This window comes from Juglans regia, chromosome 11 (genome assembly GCF_001411555.2).
Source record: "Juglans regia cultivar Chandler chromosome 11, Walnut 2.0, whole genome shotgun sequence".
NCBI classification, from domain to species: Eukaryota; Viridiplantae; Streptophyta; class Magnoliopsida; order Fagales; family Juglandaceae; genus Juglans; species Juglans regia.
The window spans coordinates 33,145,918-33,167,680 of record NC_049911.1 but is presented as its reverse complement, the minus strand read 5'-3'; the positions used below and the strand labels follow the sequence as shown (position 1 = coordinate 33,167,680).

The 21,763-nt window shown below is 35.9% G+C and overlaps 2 protein-coding genes and 1 pseudogene across 2 annotated transcripts; 2 read left to right on the top strand and 1 right to left on the bottom strand.

Moving 5' to 3' along the window:
• Positions 1-288: 288 nt before the first annotated feature.
• LOC108982396 (protein ROLLING AND ERECT LEAF 2-like) lies at positions 289-5,374 on the top strand. The gene is made up of 5 exons (XM_035682978.1): positions 289-359; positions 1,194-2,434; positions 2,794-3,005; positions 3,578-3,801; positions 4,262-5,374. The coding sequence occupies exons 2-5, from the start codon at positions 1,318-1,320 to the stop codon at positions 4,968-4,970; spliced, it is 2,262 nt and encodes a 753-aa protein (XP_035538871.1). The 5' UTR covers positions 289-359; positions 1,194-1,317; the 3' UTR covers positions 4,971-5,374.
• Positions 5,375-11,516: 6,142 nt separating this feature from the next.
• On the top strand, positions 11,517-15,577 carry LOC108983190 (annotated as a pseudogene).
• On the bottom strand, positions 15,289-20,750 carry LOC108984407 (mitochondrial outer membrane import complex protein METAXIN-like). The gene is made up of 6 exons (XM_018956353.2): positions 20,316-20,750; positions 19,363-19,697; positions 18,530-18,606; positions 18,333-18,393; positions 17,451-17,616; positions 15,289-15,860 (listed from the first exon to the last, which is right to left on the bottom strand). The coding sequence occupies exons 1-6, from the start codon at positions 20,707-20,709 to the stop codon at positions 15,679-15,681; spliced, it is 1,215 nt and encodes a 404-aa protein (XP_018811898.2). The 5' UTR covers positions 20,710-20,750; the 3' UTR covers positions 15,289-15,678.
• Positions 20,751-21,763: the final 1,013 nt, after the last annotated feature.

The following is a 21,763-nucleotide window of genomic DNA, read 5'->3' as shown; positions in this document are numbered from 1 at the left end:
CTCTCTTTTATTTGAGTTTTGCTACACAACACACTCCACACTCTACACTTTTTTAAATTTTTAATATTTTTTTTAAATTTTTTTTTAAGTTTATTTTTTTTAAATTTTTTTAAATTTTTTATTCATTATTTATATAATAAATATTTAATAAAAAAATAATAAAAATTAAAAATAATATGGAGTGTGGAGGTTGTACGAATAGTAAGAAGCTCGAACTAATTTTGTTTCTTTACGTTGTTTTCAAATCTTCCACTTGAGTTTCGACCGTTGCTTTTCTCAACGTCTCTCTCTCTCTCTCTCTCTCTCTCTCTCTCTGTGTAATCAAGCTCCATCGTCTTATTCCCGCCCGCAATAACCAGGTATGCTTCTCCACTGTAGTCCATTAAGCCTCAAATTAGTCTCAATTCCCTGTACAATTTCCCAATCATTTGAAAACGTCCTTTTTTCTTATTTTTTTTTTCGTTGTATGAAGCTCTTGAATTTCAGAAACTTTCAGCAAGAGATACAAATATTGATACTCTTAATGTTTTAATATAACATATCGTTTTATTTTTCAAATGAATTGGTGTACTTTACCAAGTATCTTCTTCTTCTTCTGTTAAGTTTCTTATTACTAGTCGTATGAAGCTCTGGTTAGAGTTGGTTGATTTTTTTCATGAGCATGTTGTCCTAAAAATTCTTGCATTTTGAAATTTGTTTTCTGCTTTGATGTTACATTCTTCGTTTTTTTTTTTTTATTTAATTTCAAAGATAATTTTCTGTTCAAATTTTGTTTGAATCCCCCCAAATGGGCTTTGATGGGGTTAAATTTCCACCAGTTTCCAGTTCTGGTTTGGGACAGTTGCAGAGTTCACCATGTGACCTCTGTAAATTATTCTTCTCTTTTCGTTTTCTCATCCCTCTTTTTGTATGCAATTTTTTCTCTCTACTTTAACCCTTTATCTTCTTTTGGTGTGATCTCTCTCCGTTGGTCATACTACCAAAAGACTTTCTTTTTTTCCTTTTCTCAATTCCTTCTTTCTTTTGCTAAAATTATTTTCTCAAATGATTTATTTATTTATTTTGCATTAACGGTCAGGTTTCTGCAAACTAGCTGCTTTGACCATGATTCAAATTAAATATTTTCCAGTTCTGCTTCTGTTTCTTGCACTCTACATTTTTAGAGTTACTAAACTTTCTTTCCCTTTCAACAGCCCAGGATTCCTTATGATTCTGGTGAGGAAAACGGAAGGATACCGTTGTGATCTCCATTTCAGTTTGAGCCCAAAGAGTTCGTAGAGGGAAGAGGGAAAGGGAAAGGGAAAGCAAAAGTGGGAGATGGGATGCTCCACATCAAAGCTGGATGATGAAGAGGCAGTTCAGCTTTGTAAAGATCGCAAGAGATTCATCAAACAGGCGGTTGAGGAGAGAAGCCGATTTGCTTCTGGACACATAGCCTATATCCAGTCCTTAAAAAGAGTTTCGGCTGCTCTTCGTGATTATATCGATGGAGATGAGCCTCGTGAGTTCCTATTAGATTCATTCATCACCCCACCTTTCACACCTGCACAGAAATCCAGTCCCAGTTTCATCACGTTTTCATCTAAGTCCTTACCATCAACTCCAATTCAGTCTCAGCCTAATTCATGCGTGAACGTAAATTATCTGAGATCTGGTGGGGAGCCAGCTGTGTTGGTTGAGGAGAGACCTCAGTCACCAGAGACTGTCCGAGTTGAAACTTACTCACCAATGCACCATTTTGGCGTTGATGGCTTTTTTGAGATGCAATCCTCACAGTTAAGTTCTTCATTCTTTTCTTATTCCCCGATCAACAGACCCAATATTCCTCCACCTTCGCCCCAAGCATCCCAATGGGATTTCTTCTGGAATCCATTTTCATCAGTTGACTACTATGGCTACCCTACACGTAGTAGTTTCGGTCATTCAGTCATGGATGATGACATTAGAGGTCTAAGGCATGTCCGAGAAGAAGAAGGGATTCCGGAATTAGAAGAGGAAACCGAACAAGAAAAATCTGATGACAAGGTAAATCTGACAGAAGAAAGAGCTAAAATTGATCTAAACTGCACCAGAGAAGGAATCGTTGAAGATATCGATGAAGAGAAGAATGGGGTGGAAGAAACGGATAGCGGAACTGAAACTGAGCATCAGATGACAGGCTTACGATCGCACCATGCAAGCATAGAAATACCAAAAGGTCAAACCTTCGAAAAAGTTGAAACTTATAATCAAGAAATGGCAGTAGGTGATCAAGAAGCCAAGGAAGAAACACCAGGTTTTACTGTTTATGTTAATCGCAGGCCAACGAGCATGGCAGAAGTGGTCAAGGATCTTGAGTCTCAATTCATGATTGTTTGCAATTCAGCCAATGACGTTTCAGCGTTATTAGAAGCTAGCAGACCTCAGTATGCATCAACCACCAGTGAACTCACACGTATGGAATAATTCCACAGATAGTCTTCTTTGCTCTGCCTGTACTCTGTTCAAATTCCTGTCCAGCCCTTTGCATCTATGCACATCTTTTTTTCGATATGCAATCTAATATTTAAGAAATTATAGTGATATTACGTTAAAGTGACTATGAAATCCCAAAAATGAGCATTGAATAGGCGAGTGTCCATTAGATATTATAATTTATTTTTATTTTTCTTTACAGTTGTTAGTCTCAATTGCTTTCTTGTATGTTGGACTTGTGTAATCTTCATCAAAGGATGTACTTTTCTCTGGTTTTGCTTTATATCTGCTTAAATTTTCAGGAGACCAACTAAGGGTATTTATTTTTATTTTTTGCAGCCACGAAAATGTTGAACCCAGTAGCTTTATTCCGCTCAGCTTCATCTTGCAAGACCTCATCAACTTTTTTAATTAATCCTTCAAGCTCGAGAGATGAAGGTTATGAAAGCGGTAGTGACTATTTGGAGGAACCATGCATGTATTCAGGTAGTCACCAGTCGACATTGGAAAGGTTATACGCTTGGGAGAAGAAACTCTATGAGGAAGTCAGGGTAATACTTCTTAACTCCCACCCACTGACTTTTAACAGTCGCTAATTTCTGACTCTCAGATGACATTTTCTGAGAAGATACACATGCAAAATGTAACAAAAGCCTAACCTCCTAGATAAGACTTCCTTTCAATGAACAAAATTACCGATACATATGTGTCGAGTATATGTATGTGTTTCTGCTTGTGTGTGCGTGTAAGCAAGCAGTAGCAGGTGCTACATGAGGCTATAGAAATAATTTTATTGAATGGTCGAACGCATGATTTAATACTTGGACAAGACATCTAAGTAACTTAAGGAAAGTTAGTAGGTAGAAACCAGAAGCCAAACCTGACTTTGGAGAAGTATATAGCAATCTCTTTGAAAAATGATTTTCTTTTCTGATTTTCCACTAGATCTGACTTGCTTGCTTGTTTTGAAAATTACTTGTTAGATGATACTGTTGAACGCAAAATTGTGTTTTCATTGATTTATCTTTATCTTTTTTATTTTCTTCACGAATTTTAGGCAAAACAAACACTGGTAAGAATAACAATGTAATCTGACCGCTGTCTTTGTTACCTTCATAAACAGTCTGGCGAAAAGGTTCGAATTGCCTATGAGAAAAAATGTATGCAACTCAGGAACCAAGAGAAAAAAGAAGAGGACCCCATTTCAGTTGATAAAACAAGGGCAGCCATTAGAGATCTGCATACCCAGATGAAAGTTTCAATACACTCAGTTGAAGCTATTTCAAAGAGGATCGAAACTCTCAGGGATGAAGAATTGCAGCCTCAACTTCTTGAATTAGTACGAGGGTAATCTCGTAGTCATTTGTGTACCATGTGGAATCATTCCCTCCAACTCAAATCAACTGTTTACCAACTTGGAGATTCCACTATTTTCTCCTTGAGTTGTCATTTTTTAGCTAAAGTTTATTATCATGAATGGAGCCATTATATAAAAATTTTAAGTCGTTATTAAAACAAACGACGTTGACTGATAAAACTACTTCCATTTTTGAAACTTTGAAGCCCGTATCCATGTATCATCGTTTTCAATGATGGCTCCTATTTCCTATCAAAGGTCTCTTCTTGTTGGTGATGATGTGTGCATCCACTTTTATCCATGATGAATTGGTTCCCAACCCCTCCCTCCTTTAAACTCTTAACAAATTATGAAACAATTTTCTAATTGTTGACCTTAGCTTTTGGATGTATACTACGAATCCGACACTTCTAAATTTTTCTGACAAGGTGAATATTGGGAAACTTACAGGTTGGAAAGGATGTGGAAGGAAATGGCAGGGTGTCATCAGTCACAGAAGCGGACATCAGACGAAGCCAAGCTTTTACTAGCTGGAATGCCTTCAAAAATAGATGTAAGAAAACCCTCTTCCATGTCAATAACTGAGCCGCACAGGTTAGCAACTTCAGCTGCCAATCTTCAAACAGAACTCAGGAATTGGCAAGTCTGTTTCGGGTCATGGATCACTTCTCAACGATCCTATGCGCGTGTACTAACGGGCTGGCTACTCCGGTGTGTCCAGTCCGGTCCCGACACTTCAAAAGTACCTTTTTCTCCTCGCCGTTCTAGTGGAACCCTACCAATATTTGGACTCTGCATCCAATGGTCAAAGGTTCTTGATGCCATCAGAGAAACGCCAGTGCTTGATGGACTAGACTTTTTTGCAGCTGGGATGGGCTCTATCTATGCTCAACAGCTAAGAGAGGATTCTCCCCATGCACCAGTTGGATCAAAGAGATATGGAGGTGGGTCATCCGAAGAATTCGACGGAAATTATATGAAAATGGTGGAGGCTGGCCAGGTAGAAGAAGAGGTAAAGACTGCAGAGAAAATGGCTGAAGTTGCAATAAGGGTGCTTTGTGCTGGAATGTCAGTTGCCATGAGCTCATTGACAGAATTTGCATCTAGTTCTGCTGAAGGATACGCTGTTCTTGTTAAGCAATGGGAGAGGACAGAATGACTGCACAGTTCAAGTGGTGATAAAATGCAACATGGTATTCTGTTGCGTACTTTAGCAATTAATGGGCATCATTGTAATGACAAATATAACAACCTGTTAACTCAGTAAGGTAGAATAGGGTAATTTGGATTCCATCTCCAAATTATTTCTCCATTTAATTGTCAGATGAACAAGGATAATAGAAGTGGAAATAGATTAACCTGGAACCCGTGAACTAGTTGGGACTAGGAAGTTTGTAACATGTATATTCTAAAAAAATTTCAACTATTTTCCATCATTTTTTTGTTCTAGGTTATCAATCAGATGGTATGATTGATAAACATCAGATGGGGACTAGGAAGTTTGTAACATGTATATTCTAAAAAATTTCAATTATTTTCCATCATTTTTTTGTTCTAGGTTATCAATCATCCTGTTTTGTCCGTCTGAGGTTAATGTACGTGGCCTGATTTATTAATTCTCCGATGGGTTTGTGTGTTCTGTAGGCAGCAAAAAAAGGAAAAAAAAAAAGGATAATTCATTTTTGTGCTTAATTTACAAATGGAATTGGCAATGGGCTACACAAATTTGTTCCGCATGTTCAGATAAGTGACTGGTTAAATACTAAGGGTAGGTTTCCCTTTTAGAGGAAATGCAAAGAGCAAGATTTTCGGCCACTACGATATATCAAATCCAGAGAGATATAGAAAGTTTAAGCCTTTTCTTTTTTATCTTTTGTCAAGAAAACCTTCATGAACTAGCCAAGCCAAAATAAATTATATCCTAAGTAGCCCAATGTTCACAGTAGAAATTTCTGGTTGATACTATGTTTGGCTCTCAAGAAAACCCAGGAAAAAAACGGAAGTTAGTTCCAAGTTCCAATAGGTACACTCTAAGATTTATGGCTTCGAGAAACTCAGAAGAAAAAAGTTAGCTGGATTTCCATGCAAAATATACATGGTATCAAATCTCTCATCAATGAACACCTAGAGCAACAGGAACAAAAATGAAATCTAAAATAAGAAAAAAGCGGACATCAAATCTTTTCACGAAACAGATAAATCGTTTTGAAAATAAAAAAGGATTCAAATATTTAGAAAAATGGGCCAGAGAAACGTTTTGTCGAGTGGAGGAGGAAGGGAATGTTGATCTTGAGGTAGGGGTGGGCAGCATGGCCCCGCCCCGCCCCCATGCGGTGGGTCGAATCACCCCGTCTGGCATATGTGGGGGGCAGAGCCACCCGCCCTCATCTAGGTCTACCACTAGGGTCGGGGGCGGGATGGGGGTGATCTCGCCCCGCCCCACCCCGCATGTTTATATTATATATTAAAAAAAAAAAAAAACTCAGGCATGAAACGACGTCCCCCACATATGCCTGGGTTTATATCAAAACCCACCCCCTGGCCCGCCTCCCGATTCCCAAACCTTCATCTCCCTGGACCCTCTCGGCTCGCTCACTTCTCCCTCGCTCTCAGTCTCTCCCTCTCTCTGAGTTCTCGGCGCAGCACCCGGTCCCTCTCTTTGCATCGCCGTCACCGAAGGTCAAAAGGTAAGAAACCATAAATTCAATTTTTTTTTTTTTTTTGTGATTTATATATTTAATGGAGATTGGTGGAATGATGGGTTTTATCGAAGATGGAGGATGTGATTTTGTGAATTGTGTGCTGTGGAGTTTAGATTGTGCATGTGGTTTGAACTTTGAATGACTCCCGTGAGTCTCGTCCGTTTGTTTTTGTTTTTTATTTTTTGTTTGCATTATGTAATGTGTGTGAATCACTGAATCATTATATTATTTGTATCTAATTAATTTGGATTGAAACCCTAAATTAATTTAGGGGTTTCAAAGAAAAAAATTGCTATGCACTAGGAGTTAAAAAATTAATTTAGGGGTTTAAAAATAGAATTTCATGTTCCCTACCAAATTGAACAAAAAAAAAAAAAAAATAGAATGCACTAGGGTATTTCGAAATACAATATAATTAATTAGGATGAAATATAATACATATATATATATATATGAATGTCAAGTCATACTTTTTTTATTCTATTTTTTTTTATATTCATTATATAGTTGCTATGCTTATAGTCTTTCAAGTCTAAGAAACTATATTGTTAATTTAGAGTTTCGAAATACCCTAAATTAATTTAGGGTTTTAAAGAAAAAAATTGCTACGAAATACCTTAAATTAATTTAGGGGTTTCAAAGATTAAAAACTCTAAATTAATTTAGGAGTTTAAAAAAAAAAAAGAATGTTATGCACTAGGGGTTTCAAAAATTAATTTAGGGGTTTAAAAACAGAATTTCATGTTCCGTACCAAATTGAACAAAAAAGAAAGAAAGAATGCACTAGGGTATTTTGAAATACAATATAATTAATTAAGATGAAATATATATATATATATATATGTATATGAATGTCAAGTGATATTTTTTTTTATTCTACTTTTTTTTTATGTTCATTATATTTTTGCTATGCTTATACTCTTTCAAGTCTAAGAAACTATATTGTTAAGATACTTTACTACATATATAACCAAAGTACTTAATATTTTTTAATTTTTTTTATCGTGTTTTCGTAGTAGTTCTTATCCATTCAATCATGATATTTTTTATTTTTTTTATCGTGTCCAAAATTAAAGATCATCAGGATATTAATTGTTTGGCATGTTGCTATATTTTCTATGATTTTAGATTTCTTATTTGCTTGAGTTCATGGATATGCCAGCAGATTCTAGTGCAAGCTCTCATTTTCAGGCCGAGGGCACCCCTACCCCTACACCTACACCTATACCTACCATTTCTACTCATACCCATACCCCTAGCCCTACGGCACCTTGCCCCGCTCCCAAACCCAGCAAGAATCCTGCTTCAATAGTTTGGAGTCATTTCACCAAACTAGAGGGTGGTAACCCAAGTAACCTCCAAGCCAAGTGTAACCATTGTGGAAAAATTTATGGATGTTACTATAGGAAACATGGCACCTCATAATTAAAGGTGCACTTAGAAGAGCAATGTAAAAAAAGTCAAATATTAAGATCATTACAAGATAAAGCCAATTTAGGCTAGAAATTAGACTTCAAAAAATAGCGGATGAGACTAGTGGGAGTGCAACTTTGAGGGGGTATACTAAGTATGATCTTGATGAGTGTAGAAGACACCTAGCTCGTATGGTCATCATGGACGAGCTACATTTTCAACTTATTGATGGGAAATGATTCCAAGCGTATTCCCACTCACTACTTGAAACCAAGGTTTAATATTCAATCTCGCCACACGATGGCAAAGGATGTAAAAAAATATTTTTACATTGAAAATGAGAAGTTGATGGGTTAATTAGCGGATCAATTTGTTTGTCTCACCACTGACACTTGGACATCGGTCTAAAATTTTAATTATATGTCTTTGACTGTGCATTTTATTGATTGTCATTGGACATTGTAAAATCACCGTTCATAAGGGTGAGACAATTGGGAATGCCTTGGAGGTCGCAATAAAGGAGCGAGGGTTGACCTGAGTTGTTATAGTCACAGTCGATAATGCCTCGTCTAACGATGTCGCATTGGTACATCTGAAAACCTATCTTGGATAGGCAAATAAGACACTTATTGTTGGTGAATGTTTGCATGTGAGATGTGCGGTATATATTCTAAATTTGATTGTCACTGATGGTTTGAGGGATCTTCATGACTCGATTGCTCGGGTTAGGACTGCTGTGAGATGGGTGAGATATTCTCCTTCGAGATGGGTGAGATCTTCTCCTTCGAGATTGGAGAAATTCAAGGTTGTTGCGAGATCTGCGGGCCTAACATCTAAGAATGGTCTTTGTACTGATATGCCTACACGATGGAACTCAACATTTTTTATGTTGGAGGCAGCCCAAGAATATAAGCTAGCATTTGCATTATTGGGTGACGATGATATCCAATATGTTAAATATTTTGATGATCACGGGAGATTGGGGAAACCCGTAGATGATGATTGGAAAATTGTAGCTATTTTTGTAGAGTTTTTGAAACTTTTTTACGATGTCACCACAAGGTTAACTGGAACTTTGTATCATATATCCAATGTTGTATGTCAGCAAATATATAGGTAAAAGAATAATTAGATGATATGGTCATAGGTGGTCACATTAGGCTGCGAGAGATGACATTGATTATGAGGACAAAGTACGATAAGTATTGGGGAGATTTAACTAGGGCTAATATTTTATTATATGTAGTTGTCGTCTTTAACTCGAGGTATAAGTTGGATGGCATGATATTTGGATTGGGCCTTGCGTACGGGCAAGTATGAATGAAGCTTATTGCAGCAAGGGTTCAGGAAACTCTTGGTAGATTATTTGATGAGTTTTCCACCATGCGGGGAGGTAATATTGCGACACCTACACCTACCCCCTCAGCCTCAGACTCACAGTTTCCTGAAGTCGAGGTTGGGAAAAGACATAAATTTGAGTGGGGTGAGAGGTATGAGCAATCTCCATTCTTCCGGAGTTCTGTAGAGGCTCAATCAGAGATAAACAGATACTTAGCAGTAGAGATTCTACCATTTTCACGAGATTTCGATATATTAAGTTAGTGGAAGGTGAATACCGTAAAATATCTCATCTTTGGAGAGATAATCCGCACACTTTTGGCCATCCCTGTTAGCACTATAGCCTCAGAGTCGGCCTTTAGTACCGGAAGGCGTGTATTAGATTCATTTCGGAGTTCATTAGCTCCTGCCACTGTAGAGGTTTTGATTTGCGCACATAATTGGATTAAGAGAACTCCAATTCATGTTACAGATGCTCTCGAGTATGAGGAGGCCGACGTCAAGGAGGAGGCCGACGTTAAGGAGAAGGGTGATGATCAGCCTAGATCTGGTATTAGAAATTTCTAATTTCTTATTTTCTTTTATTTATATTTATTTAATTGGTATTCATTAATTTGATTTCAAATTTAATACTTATAGTGATATATGAGACGGTGTCTACGGCTACCTCCGATGCAGTATGATTTTGTATTGAATCCACCATTGCCATGGTTTGCACAATTTCTCTATTAATTATTTTTTGCATTTAAAATTTTGTTTCATCTTTATAACTTTTTAATTCTAATTTGTTTTATTTTTAACTTATTAATATTTCAGGTTTTATAACTTATTAACTTTTATGATCTTGATTTTCAGTCTCACAGCAGTCAACACCAATGTTTTGAATACCGTATCGGACGACGTACCGGTCAAGGCACTGGAATGAAATATTTCGGTACCGGTACCGTTTCGGGATAGCGTTTCGGGATAGTCGATATATAAATAAATTATATATATAAATATATATAAAAATTATATTTCAAAATAATAGTTTATATATAAATAAATTATATATAAATACATATATATAAATTATAAATAGTCTAGTCTGAATTAGGAGTTAAAAAATAAATTTGTAGTTTGAAAAAATGAAAAAAAAACAAAAAAACACATAGGCCGAAATATCGGCCGGTACCGGCCGAAATATAGGCCGGTACAGGCCGAAATTTAGGCCGAAACGGCCAGTACTGTCCGGTACGGCCTGTACGGAACACATGTAGTACCTGTACCGGCCGGACGGCCGAAACAAAAAATTTCGGCCGTACCGGCCGGTACGGTACGAAATTAAAAGCATTGGTCAACACAACTCATCACTCAGTGAACTCACTGTTACAGCTCCACCCCAAAATCAAATTGAAAAATTATGATTTTGTTAATTTACAATTAATTGTAATGTTGCTACAATAGTTTATTGTACAATTTGTAATATTTTTTTTTTTAGAGGAGTTTGTAATAGTGTAATAATTTATTAGTTCTCTTAATTTGTATAATTGTAAACTACTTATTTTAGCTTAGTACATTAGTGATAATTATTACATAATTAGTTAATAGTTGAAACTTAATATCTACTTAATAGTTCAATCTATATATATATATATATATATATTTCAATTTTTAAATTTATATATTTTTTAAGTTAAATTATGGACTCAAAGTGGCCTAAAAATGGATTATGGGCCCAAAGTGGCTCAAAAACCAATTCTAAGCTATTTAGAGTCCAAAAAACTATACTGTGCCGAATGCCCAGGATGAGGATGCGGAGGTGTGGACGGATGGAGGTCCACCTCCACACCCTGGCCAGCCGACGAGGTACCCTTCCCCCGCATAGGTGGGGGCAGGGTACGGAGAAAAATTTCCCATCGCCACATATGCAGGGGTGGGGGAGTGGTGGTCCCGCCCCGTAGGGGGCAAGTATCACCCCTATCTTGAGGAATGGAGGAAGAATTTGATAAAGGACCCAACATTAAAAAATGCATCGTTTCTTCTAATTTTAGAAAATGACGTTGTCGCATTTTGCCACCCTAGCTGGCGTGCACCGGGCCTTCCTCCTTCACGCCTGCAAATAGACTTTTTGTTTAGATGTGTGAAACTCTAAACTACAGTAAATTAGACTCGCCGATCATGATACTGTTCACCCATCAAATTTTTTTATTTTTTTTTATTTTATTTTTTTTCTGTTAAATCCCGACAACTGCCTTTTTCCTTTCCCTTGTATTTCCATTCTGTTTCTTTGGCCCAATGAGTTCTCTCCCTTTCTCTTCATTTTCTCCCTTCCCTCCAGCAATTGTTTCTCTATTTCCCGCTACAAAAAAATTTTCTTCCCTTTCCTTACTTTTTTCCTTGTCCCATGGTTGTGCGATTTCCTTTTTCCCGGCTACTTCTAACCCAGATGTAGATTGAGACCAGCCATTCAATTTGATTTTTGGTTACCTGAATCATTTGCATTCTTTGTGAGCTTTTCTGGTTCGCTGTCTTAGAAAAAAGTAGGTTGCCAAGCATTTGCTTTTGAGTTTTATTTTCCTGATGATTTTGCAGTGTTTTTTAATAAGTAGGGAGATGGGTTCTTTCTCCGATCCATTAAGAATCTAAATTTGCTTTGTACAGGAGTAAAGGCCGAGGAATTTCCCTGGGAGACCTGGAACTTTGACTGGGCTTGTTCTCAAGATTTCACAATGCGTTTTTGCAGTAGGGTCGATTGCTTCTATGGCCACCACCCACAATTTATTCAATTTCACAGCTTTTATGGTATTTGCTCCCTCCCCCACTCTCTAATTTCTTATTTATTGAAGTAATTTTCCTATTATTAATTTTTTGTTCAACACCTAGTGTATCGATATTACTATACTGTCTCTTCGGTTTAAAACTAATATGGTAATCTTTGAGTTGTGCTCAAATTGGTCATGGGTAAATCTGTCCATTATAATATGATCTTCTTGCTTGGTGTCTTGAAATTTACGATATCACAGGTGAAAAAATATTGTTTCGAAATAGAGTTACGGTAGGGGACTCTATGCACGAATTAGCTTGCAGATGGGTTGGAACTGATCTGCCGCTCATAATTATGCCAACATAACGTTTTACTGCAAACAAAAATAAAAATAAAAAACTCACTAATGATTGAGTTCACTATAATTTGTTGAGATGCATCTCTGTAAAGAATAATTTTGTAAGTTAAATGTATGTTCAAAAAAATTATTCAGGCAATCTATGCTTGCCATTTATTTTCTATCTTATAGATTGTCTACATTCACCATAATTTTGAGAGTGTGTTTTTGTTCCCTTCCTTGGTCAAGGTTCTCGCCGGCATTGTGTAACAAATTGCACTTTTGAGAGTAGTTTGGTTCGGTATGGATTCGGACTCCATAGTGTTGAAAGCTCAAGAAGTAAAATTAGAAGACGGTGCTGAAAAAGCCAAAAACCGGAAAAGAAAGTTAAATAAAACCGTGGATAATGCGCACGCCATACCAGAAAAACTCGTCAAAAGGATTATATTATCTTTGACCAAGCCATCTTCCGTTCTAGGACTTGGCCCAAAGATTGGCTCGAAGATTGTGAGATGGGAAAATTGTGTCAGGTTATGCTATCTGTAGCGCAAGCTCGCAAGACAGCACAATTGGATAGAATTAGGTGGTGTGCTGAGCATGTTCTTAAAAGGGACATGCAAGGACAGATCTCCCGCAAACAATCATTTGAAGTATTTGGTTTCAATGGCGCTTCTTAGGTATATGAAAAATGATTGTATCAACCCCAGCAGAATTGAGACCATTTATGACGTTTGGATGAGAAAGATTGGATCAATGAAAGATTGCCCAATAGAGGATAAATTTGTGGTTCACTTGGAGTTCATCCTGTTCTGTCTTATGCATGATAATATTGAGGAAGCACATCAGGCTGTCCTTTGCGTTAAGCAAGAACGTGAACTTGGTGCTGACCCTATTTCAAATATGGTCTTAGGCTTGACATTATATCAGCTTTGGTACTCAACTATCCCAAAAGAGATACACTGGGGAGATTCAGACTGGTTTTACTCCCCCAGGTGCTTGGACATGTTGGGAACAAGATTCATCAACTCAGTTGGAAATTTTTATTTTTATTTTTTTATAAGTAAATCAACTCAGTTGGAAATTCTGAGTGGGATAATGGAATTGATACTTACAAGGCTGATATTCCCTCTCGACGTGATTCAGAAAGCTCTATCATGAATGAGAAACAAATATCTGGGGATTCTGATATTAATCAATCTAGAGAAGTATCTATGGATGTTGATGTTGGTCTACAAGGAGAAAATCATACGCAGAACTTCCAGCCTCAAGATTTTTCCATGAACTCTGATGAAAATACTGGAAATGAAACCTTGTTCTCTAATCATGGCCATTATATGCAGCATGCTTCGAATTTATCTACTCTTTGGGGTATCAATACCTGGTTGTTGCCCTTGCAATTGCCGCACCCTACAGAGAATCCCGAGGACTTCATCAATTTGCATAGGAAAATGCTTAATGACTATTATATGGATGCAGTTAAGTATTTTTAACAAACTCTTCACTCAACACCCCCTTTGTTGGAGGCCTTACTCCCTTTGATACAGTTGTTGCTGATTGGTGGTCAAGTTGACGAGGCCCTAAATGAGCTAGAGAAGCTCTGTTCTCATTCAAGCGCAGCAATTCCTATCAGGTTGAAGGCTAGTCTTTTGGAACATTTTAATTCCAACGACTCTATAATGCTTTCTGCTTGCTTTGAGGATATCCTAAAGAAGGACCCAACATGTTCCCATTCATTGGCGAAGCTTGTCAGGATGCATCAAATTGGGGATTATGGTCTTGAATTCCTATTGGAAATGATAGCTTTGCATTTAGATGCTACCTATGCAAAGTATAATACATGGAGAGAGTTTGCTTCATGTTTCATCAAACTTTCTCAATATGAAGAGGATCAATTGTCTGTGTGCCAGAATGAAAATGAAGATATGCAGGAACAACCTGACTCTATTCATTTTAGTAAGAACCCCAGGATATTTACAGGGTGGAAATCAGGAAAGAGTTGGAGGCTTCGATGCAGATGGTGGTTGACACGTCACTTGAGTAACAACATTCTTGTATCAGAAATTACGGCAGGTGATTTGCAGCTCCTGACTTATAAAGCTGCGTGTGCAACACATCTTTATGGACAAGAGTTCAAATATGTTGTGGAAGCTTATAATTGTTTGAAAAAGCAAAATGAGATGGATTTGTTCATATTCTTACAAAATCACATGCATAATTCAATCGGAATATACTCAAACGCAAACTCACGTGCAGAACTCATTCGGCATACACTCAAACTTTCTCTACAAAAATAGATAATATCATCTTCCATTTTGAAAGGCACAAAAGTTCATTTTCTTGATTGGTGGATTATAATCATTTTCTCTACATTCACCATATCCTCCTTAAATGATGGATTCTATAAAAGTAGGGAGATTGAACCATTGAGTTATACAATTCCTTGGTCATTTGATAATGATCTTAGATTGTATATATGCATTATTGGTATCATGTTATTCTCGCAAAAAGCACTTGGCATTTCCAAGCAGCCCTTCTGTATGGTGATTGTGCATTATTGTCAGACAGGAAGGGGGATAAGATGGAAAGTTACTAGTGCTTTTCATTCTAATCGGTTTCACTCAGGATGGGAGGACATTACTGTTTAGGCAGCAATATACTTCTCTTTCTCAAGGCAATCTAGCTTGGCTGATAAGATTGATGCACTGTTTTATTCATTCTGCACATATTATGCTTCAGAAGATATAGAAATGTCAGTCAAAGTACTTTGTGACTGGGCTGGATTTGAACACCTGGAATGATAGTTATCTCCTGATTTTGTGACAGGAAACTGAGTTGTGGCTGGGCAGCAAAATCTGTGTTTTGTATATGGAATTCTATTATAGGCAAAAAGCTACTTCGCATATTCCAATGCTAATGCTCCTAGTTGCTGGCCTGAAGCTACTTCGCATTGAAATCGGATTTCCATTCAAGTGTTTTTTTCCAATGCCACGAGTGTGCAATGTTCAGACAAATTGTTAGAATTTGGAACAATACAGACCCATTACTTTTCTGGGACGAGAATTTTAGCAAAAAACCTTTGACAAGGATCCTTCAAAAATCAAATATCAGAACCCAACAACATGGAGAACATTTCTGAACCGCACAACATACAGCTCAATCTAATGCACATCATATCCTTCGATTTGTATGGCTATTTATTTCCCAAAATTCTCATAGAACCTGTAACAAAAGAACAGTAAGGAAACTCATCCTTACCACGGCGCAAAACTTGGCTGGTAAAAAAGGGAAATATGCGAGAATGCAAGTCTGTCTATAAGTGAATGAATGATTTTTAGTCATCATAACCATAGCCTTCATCTTCGTCAAGCTCCACTTCGTCATCAGATCTACTAACGAAAGAGAGAAAGAGTAAAATTGCAACAACCTGTGTTGCCAAAAAATATTTGGCCCTTCTCCTAAAAGTTTTCTCCTCCTTTGTCTTTTGCCTCTTGGGTTTACTCCTAGGCTTTGAACCTGTGATTAGAACATAATTTATTATGATGGTTTAAAATTGTTTGTAGAAAGAAATTATCAGCCAAAATAACAATACAGCAGATACAAGAAATCCATGAGATAGGAATAAATGCAACTCAAGCATAAATTATTTGTGTATTAGTGATGGAACTTTGCAATAGAATCTATTTGAGGCTAGAAATACTATTTTAACTATACTGATCGGTCACGTGAAACCAAAAGCAACCATGGTCTGCCCATTGATACAACAAAAAGCACAAGACATGTTTTATGTACATATGAATCATAAAACAAGGACGTTGAAGTAGCCATGCAGTTATATGGTAACCACCACTACCAGACATAATTCTTGTTTTTTGATTAATGATAAAAAAAAAAGCCCTATCCAAGTACATAGGAAATAATATACAGTAGATAAACCTACCTAGAGAAAGAAACCTAAAGCTAGAGAAACGTAAGCGGACAACCATCCAGTGGTAAAGTGCATTAAAAGAGAGTGTTGAGTTCTTCCATTGTCCTCGTATTATCTTCAAAGCTCCAGCATAATACATTATTACTATATAAGTTTCTATTTTCTATGCGTACATGAGATAAATTCATTTCAATTCCATCTATCCCTCATCCAAACCATGTTCATCCCCTTGCAATAAGTTTCTACTAGTGCACAAAATGTTCTGGGGAAATGATCACACCGAAGAGAGTTCTGTGAGAATGAACTGGCAGAAATGAATCCTTTCCAGTAAAAATTAAAAAGGGGAGAGGGGCTAAAAAAGGAGAAAATTTGATTTTTTTTTTTTTTTTCATAAGTAAAAGAAATTTGTATTAATAAATAGGCATAGTTCAAGTACACAGGGGGGCATACAAGAGTTTACACCTAGCTAAGAGGAAGGGAAAGAAAGAAGAAAATCATGAAAATTTAAGCCATTACAATCTACAACACTCACCCATAGGAAAAGTGAATATCATTCACTTTGATACGGTCCAAGGCATATTATCCATATAGTCCAACTGATTGAACTTCATCAAAGTTCCTATAATTTTCATGTAGATGCTCCTTTTTTCTTTTCAGCTATGCATATAGGTGTGCCATTTAGGCTTTTGGTCAAGGAGAGAAGAGAGAAGGGATAGGCAAGGATCATGTCCGACTCAACCCTTTCCCACACTCCTCTCTTCAGAAAAACTTCTCAAATTCACAATTTTTCCTTATGGAAGTAGCTTCCCTTCAATTTGAATATAAAAGGTCATCATGAATCCATTCCAAGAAACAATGCTTCAAGTCTAAAAAAAATAGGGAGTTTTGGTAAAGGTTTTGGCAGATCAGGAAGAAGGAATTTGCATATAAACTGGGAAATTCCAAAACACTAGCGAGATCCTGATGTAATTCTAACAATCTCTTTTCAACAATTATTTCATTTGAAGTATCTTAATACCAATACCAAACATAATCTACTATAAATTCGAAAATCTACTCCGAATATGAAAGGCACTCATCAAAGAAAAACCACTTAAAAACATTTTGATGAAAAAAAAATGTATCTAGAATTGAAAAGCATTGTTTTTTTTATATGTAAGAATTGAAAAGCATCTTACTCCAGTTCGGAGGACCCCTTCTTGAAGTTGATGATGGTGGGTCTGACTGAAAATATGGGACAGAAGAAGATGAAGAACCTGCCTCTATCAACTCTATCTTAAGCTTTTCAGCATACTTTACAAGATTAGCATGCTCTAAAAGTTTGCTCCGCATCACTGACGTTTCCTGATAGCACATAATTGCAGGAAACATGATCCTCCGTTTAATAAGAAAACTAGAAAAATATTTACTACTCTCCCTACCATAATATATTACACGGTTTGATACAAAAGGATTATTAATAAAAATGCAAAGATGTAGTAAGCTTCTTAAATGTTGGGTGCTTTATATTATAGTTGACATGATTTTTTTTTATAGGTAAAAAGAAGAAAGTTGGCATGACTTTTAATAAGAAACTTGCTAATTTTTTGAAGCTAAGGAAATATGAACTATTTTAAGAAACTTCACAGGAAGTGCATAGAAAAATCTACTGAGCACAAGATTTCTACCAACAGCAACATCAAACTACAACCTAACAAACGATTATAAGTATAAGCACTGCCCCGGCCTAGGGTCAGCGTATACAGATGCATGTCAAAAGAAACAGAAGGTAAAATTTGCATGTAGAGATTCATGTGCATGTAAGGTGAGTTTATATACAAGAGGGTAGAGGAGAGAAATTGGGCTTAAGGATGGGCTGGTTCATGGGTAAAAGTTTTCATAACAGTAAAGTAAGTATAAATAAGAAAGCACCTTTCCACACAGTTAAACTATGAGATATGCAGTTACAAAATGTGAGGTCCTGTCAGTAGCCAGATGCATGGTTCTTGAGAAAGAGTTAGCCCTACTACAAATTTGTTTATGCGTGAGTTTTTACTAAATTAAATTTGTTGATGACTCACAGATAATGCTTGTAGAGTCAAAAGTGCATGCGCGAGAAAAACTGCATCCACACTGGATGGCCTACATGAAAGGAATAACTCGTTCAGTTACAGAACATCAATGTGTTATAGCTAATTGCACTTCATATTAAAAAAACAATCTACACTTTGTTGTTAAAGGACATAAATATCTCAGATTAGATATCCAAAAGAGTCACCTGTTCTCGAAGAGAAAGTTCTGCTCCCCTAACCTAGTTGACAGGGCAGAATATGCAATGTTGGCTCTCTTGTAAATCTGTCCAACAAAACATAATACCAAAAAAAAATCACGTTAATAAAGCAAGGCAAACAATGCACAACCCCTTCTCTCGAACTACTACTCAAATTGCAATCACCCCCAAACTATCAATTTTAGCAATCACCCCCCAACCACCAAAAAATTCTAGCATACGCATTCTTAAAATATTTGACATAAGCACCCTTAATAAAAAAGAAAATCAAAGAAACAATAAAATTTAAAATAATAAAAATTAAAAAATTATTCTTGAAACTAAAACATAACAATTAAGAATTAATTTAAAAAATAAACAAAAATATAAAAACTTAAAAACATGAATAATTTTTCTCAACAAAATTTAAAACAAAAATATCAAAAGCATGAAAAAAATTTAAAATAATAAAAATAAGTTATCTACTTTTAAAAAATTAAATTTTTTAAATATTCTTAATTTTTTTAAAAAAATTTCGGTAAAAATGATTTTTTTTTAATTTATTACGATATTTTATATTTTTTAAAGGTAATTTTTTCTTTTTTAAGGAGAAAAGAGTGCATTTCAATTTCTTTGTAGAAATTGCTAGTTTGAGGAGTGATTGCAAGTTGGGTTGTATTTTTTTTTTTTTTTATAAGTAAGTTGGGTTGTAATTTTGAGGGGATTTGCATATTTTCCCTTAAAAATATAAGACAAGCTGCATAAAGAAGACTACCAACATTTAGTTGAAAGAAAGAGAACGTATTAAATCTGAGACAACAAAGTTTATGAAGATATAGGACCTCTTGTTCCTTTTGCTCGGCATTGTCCTTAGTTATTCCAAGTCGTTGCTTGACTGAGTGAACTTGCTTCAAGAACAGAACCTTTCCTATTGGCCATGGAAGATCCGAATAATAGATATTCTTGGCAGGAGTACCATCAGAACCCACCCAGAGTTCATACATAAGTGCATCTTCAATCCAAGAATTAACCATCGCTTTTGTTGATAACCATTCTGGGACTGAGTAGAACTCAGAATCCAAATCAACAATACCATCTTTTTTTAAACTTTCAATCACCCCACCATTCTCATTATTGTAGGCCACGTAATCACCAGACTCAATATAAGGAATTTGATCTAAGAAAGAAAGCAGCAAAGAGTGTGTTGATGAGTATGCTAATTTACTTAAATACGAACACATTGAACATAAGCCTAATGTCTTTCTTTTTTGGGCAAGTGTCAGAAAAAGGTCTAAACCACATAGATCGTATACATAAGTTTTGCACCCATGCAGCTGCATAAATCTATACACAGAAGTATAATCGTGAACAGATGTAATGTAAATAGCGGAAGAACCGAGCTCCAAATATCACCATTATAAGTAGCCCCAATCAGCTAGAATATCTCACTATTGACACGTTAAATCAAAATGAACTCGAGACAGAGAAAGAAGAATAATTGTGAGCCAAGGAATCTAAGCAAAAACACCAAAATACGGAAATTTACCAAAAGAAAACTTAATTATATGTAAGCCAGAAAGCAACCACGGAACCCAGAAATACGCACTGATTTACTTTATTATAAATTATTAATTTGAACAATAAAAGAAGCAAACTAGTGACACTCGGCAATCCAGGGCCTCGAACACAAAGCTAACCAATCGAAAGGCAAAATCTCTCATTTAACTTCCAATTAACAGGAACAAAGAAAGAGAGAAAACATGTGCACAAGAGAGAAGGGGGAAGAGGATTTTACCAGAATCGGGGTAGGTAGAGTTGAAATCCAGACGGAAAGGGAGCTGAGCAAACTTCAGATAGATGTAAACAGGAAGGCATGAAGGACATGCGGTGGGGAGACCAGAATAGGGCTTCCTTACCACCAGAGTGTACTCATGTCTCTCATTATCCACTCCATCATCCATAATTCCAAAATCGAAAGCAATAACCAGGAGGGGGAAACCTCTTGGGAGGTTTTGCAAGGGTTTCAATTGGGGGTTTAGCAGAGGTTGGGTTTTCCGTTTTATTTGGAGGCCGAAACATTTACGGGTTCCCACGAAAAAGGCCTTTTGAGTTTGGTTTGAGGCATTCGGGTCTGTCCGTGCTCGAGCTTTGGACAGACGGGCTGGGCTGGTTTTTGTCCTCGGATGCATTCTCCCGTCCCTAATATGAATAAAAAAAATAATATATATATAGTCATACAGTCCGTTGTACATATATTTTTTTAAATAAATAAATATAAAATTTATATAAAAATAATTAATTTTTTTATTATAAATTTCAGTTTATTTTTTAAAATGAATACTCAGCCCTTACATAACTTATAACTATATCTTCTTTTACTCAAACCAGCAAGAGAAACAAACCTATGTTTATACTTTTATTGGTCATTGGTTTGTAATTTAGACCATATGTCACATGAAAGATCCACTAAGGTATAGGATATACAGGTATAAATTGAGAATCATATTGGCAATCTCTTGTGGGTAAACCATAATAGAATAATTGGTAATAAAAAAATAATGAATAATTCTATATAAAATCGTGAAATACATAAACACCTCGTAATCACTTTGAAAATGAGTGGAGTTCATTATTAAAAAATTAATTTTTTTCATGTGGATCTCATATTTATTAAATTTTTTTAAAAACGATTATGCAGCAGTTGCATAAATCATAGTTGTAAATATATTTTCTCAAAAATAACAGATTTGTAGACTTGTTGTAAATCGCAATATAAGAAAATATGTGATATAAATAAGAGAAAATATATTTAATTATGTAACCGTCACGTAATCGTTTTGAAAAAAATAAATAATAGATTTGCATCCTCATATTTATAGATATATATATATATATATATATATATATATATATATATAGCTAGGCATATGCTTAATTTGGATTTCTATTGATTGCTGCTCCTATTGAAGAAGGCTTAGTTATTGATTTTCCTTGTAGATCTTTGGGGATTGATGTAAATAGGATATTGCTCTTTTTGCCTTTTGGTATAATCAGGAAGTTGCCTTTGGTTGGATTTTTCTTTTTGATGTAAACAGTTGTTAATTGTATTAAATGCTTTAACAAACAAATTATTTGTAAATGGATTTTTTCTCATTAAAATGTAGTGGATATATCATAGATGCAAACCGGAAAATTCTTGGGAGACTAGCATATCTATGTATATATGGCAATTAACTAAGCACC

Coding starts and splice junctions, on each gene's coding strand:
- LOC108982396 (XM_035682978.1), top strand. CDS start 1,318: ATGGGATGCTCCACATCAAAGCTGGATGATGAAGAGGCAGTTCAGCTT. Junction 3,006..3,577: donor AACTCTATGAGGAAGTCAGG/GTAATACTTCTT, acceptor CTTCATAAACAG/TCTGGCGAAAAGGTTCGAAT. Junction 3,802..4,261: donor CTTCTTGAATTAGTACGAGG/GTAATCTCGTAG, acceptor GGAAACTTACAG/GTTGGAAAGGATGTGGAAGG.
- LOC108984407 (XM_018956353.2), bottom strand. CDS start 20,709: ATGCATCCGAGGACAAAAACCAGCCCAGCCCGTCTGTCCAAAGCTCGA. Junction 18,607..19,362: donor CCGAGCAAAAGGAACAAGAG/GTCCTATATCTT, acceptor TTTGTTGGACAG/ATTTACAAGAGAGCCAACAT. Junction 15,861..17,450: donor AAGGGGTCCTCCGAACTGGA/GTAAGATGCTTT, acceptor TTCTAATCACAG/GTTCAAAGCCTAGGAGTAAA.